Source organism: Olea europaea, unplaced genomic scaffold (genome assembly GCF_002742605.1).
Source record: "Olea europaea var. sylvestris unplaced genomic scaffold, O_europaea_v1 scaffold568, whole genome shotgun sequence".
Taxonomy (NCBI): Eukaryota; Viridiplantae; Streptophyta; class Magnoliopsida; order Lamiales; family Oleaceae; genus Olea; species Olea europaea.
This window is the reverse complement of record NW_019264016.1, coordinates 256,004-261,555: the sequence shown is the minus strand read 5'-3', so window position 1 is coordinate 261,555 and position 5,552 is coordinate 256,004. Positions and strand designations below refer to the sequence as shown.

The window sequence follows — 5,552 nt, the reverse complement described above, 5'->3', positions numbered from 1 at the left end:
AATTCACAATTGAGATTAAATTTTCAACCAAAATAAGGGTTGATTTGACAGATCTTATGAAAAGAAAGTTAATTTTGAGATCAAGAAGTCGTATTTAAGTATATTTGGATAATTTTTCGAAAGTACTTTATCTAATTAAAAGGTTTTAAAAGAAAATTGAAAATGTAAATTTGTTTTTTCAAGAAATTCGTCTATAAGAAGTAGAAGCGAAAATAAAAATAAAGGCAAAATTAAAAGTCTTGAACGGACCCCTACGTTAACAAAGTCAAAAATTTGTTTAGCACGGATGGACCCAATGTCTCCCTATAAATGGATTTTTGATAGTGTTTGGTTCTCCTACTTACTCTTTTAAAACATGTAAAGTAAAAAGGAAAAAGTGGCTCGTTGACTGCAACCAATTCTTGAAAGATTCCATTTTACACAAGTCAGAGAATAATAAGTTGATATACTTCAAAAACAAACCAAACACGAAATTGGATCGTCAATCAAAGAATTTCAATAAGTTGGAGAAAACACAAAAAAAATCGTAAAAGGATAAAGCAACCTAAAGTTGTCTGCCTGCCCTTTTTCGTGGGATAAGACTCCGTTTTGATCCTTAATTTCCGTATTTACCTTTCTCACAATTAGCCATTCATTAGATATCTTCTTCTCTCCTTATATTATACAAATCTTTAGATAATTCAACACGCCATCAATATAGACGACAAGTTTAATAAGGTAAACTTTATTGTGTATTAACTGATGCTTATTCCCCGAGCTTCTTCCCCAACAAAGAGGTTCGACATACATAGATTTTATATTTCTTTGAGATTAGTCTTTCGAACTTCGCTAATTGTAAAAAATTCTACGCGACCACCTCGTGAACCGTGCCTCAATCTAATTGTGTAATTGAATTAACCTGTTTGAACAGGCCCAAAGCAAGGCTAAATCCAGGTGCTGAGGTGGCAACACCTCGACCCTTGGATCCAGAAAAAAAAAAAGAAAGAAATAAAAAAAGATGTGAAATCGGGGATTGAGATGATGCTACCTTAGCCCCCTGTTTTTGAGCTTGACTCATTAGCACGACTGTTGTGCAATTATTTGCTTTCTTTCCTCTTAACATTTGTCAGTAATGTAGGCATTGGCGGACCTACACAAGGTCCTAATGGGTCACTTGACCCACCATCTCCAAGTTTTTTTTTTTTTTTTTTTTTTTTTTTTTTCTTTCAAAGAACCAAAAATTAGACTTGGACAATAATGATAGTTGGGCTTTATTTTATCAAAATAGAGTTAAAACAATGACCGAACAATTGAGACAGTGAGACTTGAAATTATTTTATCATTTGTGATATTTAATTTGAAAATTCTTTAAAAAGATTTATTCATCATATATGTGAGATTATTTGAAATTCTTTCAGAATTATTATTTATCATATATATGAAATTTGTGAATATATGATAGTGATCATGTGTATGTATTTTTATAGGATACATAAATTTTTTTGTAATTTTGTAATAAATTTAATTGTGTCCCCACTATGTCCAAATGTTTGCGTCCGTCACTGAATGTAGGGGCCTTCGCTTTCTTTCCTCTTAACATTTATCAGTAATAACAAGGCCAAAAACATAAGAACAAATAATAAATCAATTATTTTATCGTATTAAAAAGCGCAAAGCTTACCTGCACTATTGTTAGATAAAATTAATGCTCATTAGGATGCACCCAGATAAGAAAAGACCCTTATTATCGAAATTACCACATGTTTGTCTTTCACATTTTTTTCTCTACTTTACTCTATACTCTTAAAAAGGTACAAAGTCTATGCCATTACAATGCCGTCGAACTAAATTCAAGGCTTGGAAGTAACAGAAGTAGCTATATCCTTAACCGAAGCTTCTCCACCGCCATTGCCACCCGCTGCAGCAGACTGGACGGTCAAAACCGACATGCTAGGGGAGGAGGGCCCACCGGCCATGGGATTCCTCGAGTGACATGTGGTGGTGGACACGGCACTGGCTAGTGAAATGGGCATGAGGCAGAGACCCTTGCCTTGGAGGTACTGCATGGCAGAGCCCATGTCCTCCTCCAGCAACTTCGCAACCTGCTGCTCAGTCGTCTTCATGCCATCGCTATTGTTTCCTTTACTACTTCCCTGTACTCAATTTCATGATCATGCTTTATTAAATGTGTATTCAAGATTGTAAAACTACATATTAATGATGAACTCTAACTCATTACCCATATTCATAAACCAACGAGAATCAAATAAGCGAGTACTTATAGATAACAAATTGCGTGGGTGGCGAATTCAAGTCCTTAGTTGCTTACACAGTATAAAAGAACTCGATTTTGATTACCTCTGAGGAGATATCAGCGACTCGAGGGATAACACCTGCAGCATTTCCCATTCTGCTCATGCTCAAAACCTGAACACGGGCAACGAAAATATAAAGGTCAAGCTGAAGAAAACGTTACACTAAATTGACCATCAGCATGAAACCTTGTTAAATTTTACAGCTTTAATCTCAATACACGAGAACTAAGAAAGCACTATCTAGACCACAAGATTGAATATTATCTTGCCCATAACACTTTGTCAAACCAATAGAATCCATAGAATTATTAAAACAAATTAAACAGAAAAGAATATGAAAATAAGTAGAGAGAGAAAATACTTTGACTTGAAGCTGGAGGAATTTGACATAGTCGATGATCTCATCAAGCATTGAAGCCTTGTCTGTCTGTCATTCCACATCGCAAACACATGTTAATCCATTAATTTTCCCCTAACACTATTCAATTAATTATTAGAAGATAACATCAATTAATACTAATTAAATGTTTTAATCAATATAAAATATAATATGTTTTCCAGCTTTACTTTCAAGTACGCACGGAAAGATAGACATGCCACCTAACATATTCCACTCAACTTACTCGTCAACTCGTGTTACTCACAAAATTTTTACACGCGAAAATGCAATTAATTACCAAAAACTGGAATCTTTAGTTATTTATCCAATTAATCACCAAGAAGTTCTTCAAAGCAAAGGAATTTGCTTCGAAGCTTCAACACCCCTCAAGTTATATATATAAATTTTTATGATCGACCGTCTCTAACCTCTCGTTAAATCTATTGTTTAGTGTATTCTTAAGAAACAACAAGTGTTCGATTCCTTGTTTTTAGTTATTATTAACAGAAGATTATTTGAGTATTTATCGATTTCATACATTAATATCCACCGAAGAACATTCATAAAACTAACTCTAAAATTTAGAAGAAATAAGAACTTCATCTTTTCTACTGTTGATAAAATGTTTAAAATTATAGCAAATAGATGTAGATAAGGAGGGAGGATGTAAAATTACCTTATTAGCATTGGGCACGAGCTCCTGCAGAGCCTTCATCCTCTCCGTAATTCTCTCTCTACGTAACTGCCCACATTTCATTTCACCGTTAAGAATCAAAATCAAAAAAATATTAAAACTGATGGCATGTTAACTAGATGTACGATATTTGAACACATCCCTTCGAATTCACTTTGCGATTGTACCACGTACTCTTTCAGCAATGCTATGAGGATCGGTGGCCTGTCCTCTACGTGCCCTCACCCTCTGCTTCGGCTGAGGAGGCGGCCCTCCTCCACTCCCGGCCGGATGATTCATTGCTGCTGCCATTGCAGCCGGAGCTCCAAAATTCTGAGCCTGAATTGCTTCTCCCTATAATACACAGGCATATATAAAAACCAAGAATCAAAGTCATATTACTAGAAAAAATTGCAGGAACATGGATGTTGGAGACTGTTGTGACGATTTTTGGGTATACATGCATTACAAACCTGAGGATGGTGAAAAAATGGAGGTTGATTTAAAGATTGACCAAGAGATTCAATGAACCCATTGTATAGTGCCTCATTTGCCTGCATTAATATAGAATTTAGTAAATAATTTAAAAATTGATTTTATAAGTAAAATTAAGTAGTTATTTATAAAATAGGACAAATAAACAATAAGCTGACCAAGTTAGCAGATTTGGAGGACCCATTTACGACGTCGTGATGACCATTATGACTCGAAGGAACCGGCAGGAGTCCACTCTCCGTCCCGGCCGGTGATCGGAGCCCGTTTCCGGCGAGTCCTCTAGACACCAACTGCTGCTGGAACATCAAGGATTTGGCGGCGGCGGCGCCGTCGCCGATCTGATGGTGCCTCAGCTTCGAAGCCAACAGCTCTGACTGGTCATCGAAGTGGCTAAGCATATTCGATTGAGGCGACTGGTCGTCGGTTTGGCTGGGCTCTGCAGCGGCGGAGAACTCCCAGGGAAAGGAGGAGGTGGAGGAGAGCATTTGTTCGAGAAAATCTTCATGGGACGATGTCGGATCGAAGTGGGTTTCGCCATTTTGATGATTAGGAATTTCTGGGAGGTTTAGCAATGAATTAACATTCATGGCTGGAATTTCTCTACTACGAGGTTGCATGTTTACTAATTACTCCTATGATTTTCAAACGTTAATTCACAAAATCAAACAATAATTGAAGCTTTTTTGTTGATGAATCAGAGGTCTAATGGAGTGGTCGTTTTCCATTTAAGAGAGAGAAATTATGATTGGGGTTTGGGAAATTTGGAGTGTTTAAAAAAAATAATCCAGGGAAATTAGCACTAATCACTGTAAAGAGTAAAAACCAGTTTTAATTGTCCCAATGGTCACTGAACTTATGGCTATATCTTTTACTGCTCACTAAAGTTTAAAATGTCAAATTTTGATCATTAAACTTATTAAAACATTGGACATTATTCATTACCTTAACATCTGTTCTAATTTTTAATGAAATTAGTGAGGTGGCTAATGAAATATACACGTGACGTCCCGTCAAACCGTTAGCAAATTGTTACGTCTTCAATTGATCATCAAATTTTGAAAAATGTTTTGATTGCTTACTAAACTTTGAAAAACGTCTTTGATTACTCACTAAACTTTGAAAAACGTCTTTGATTGCTCACTGAACTTTAAAGTGGTCGAATTTTGATCACTAAACTTATAAAAATAATGTCGACTTTTTGTTTGTTAAAAATATGTAAAGCAATCGCATGGATTACGTCAAAGTAATGAAGTGGACAAAAGATTTCAGGTTGTCGATTTCATAAAAAATAATTACTCAATTACACAATAGTTAAATTTAATGTTAACATTTTTCTAGAAGTCGAAAATAGTTTAAAATTCTACAAAATATATTATAAATTAAATTTAACTATTGTGTAATTGAGTAATCATTTCTCGTAAAATCGATAACCTGGACTTATTTGTCCACTTTATTACTTTTACACGACCCATACAATTGAGCTACATATTTTTTAATGAAAAATAGGTCGACTTTATTTTTTATAAGTTTAGTATTCAAAATTCGACCACATCAAAGTTCAGTGAGCAATCAAAAACGTTTTTCAAAATTTAGTGAGTAATCGAAAACATATTTTTAAAAGTTTAGTGAGCAATTAAAGACATTTTTCAAAATTCGATGAGCAATTAAAAATGTAACAATTTGTTAACAACATAACGGGACGCCACGTGTA

The 5,552-nt window shown here is 34.9% G+C and overlaps 1 protein-coding gene across 1 annotated transcript; it reads right to left on the bottom strand.

The window, feature by feature from the left end:
- Positions 1-1,697: 1,697 nt before the first annotated feature.
- On the bottom strand, positions 1,698-4,616 carry LOC111389185 (transcription factor bHLH69-like). Its single transcript, XM_023014078.1, has 7 exons — positions 4,000-4,616; positions 3,820-3,900; positions 3,542-3,700; positions 3,350-3,415; positions 2,656-2,721; positions 2,338-2,406; positions 1,698-2,132 (listed from the first exon to the last, which is right to left on the bottom strand). Exons 1-7 carry the CDS (start codon positions 4,456-4,458, stop codon positions 1,830-1,832), a joined length of 1,203 nt encoding a protein of 400 aa, XP_022869846.1. The 5' UTR covers positions 4,459-4,616; the 3' UTR covers positions 1,698-1,829.
- Between the last annotated feature and the right edge of the window lie 936 nt (positions 4,617-5,552).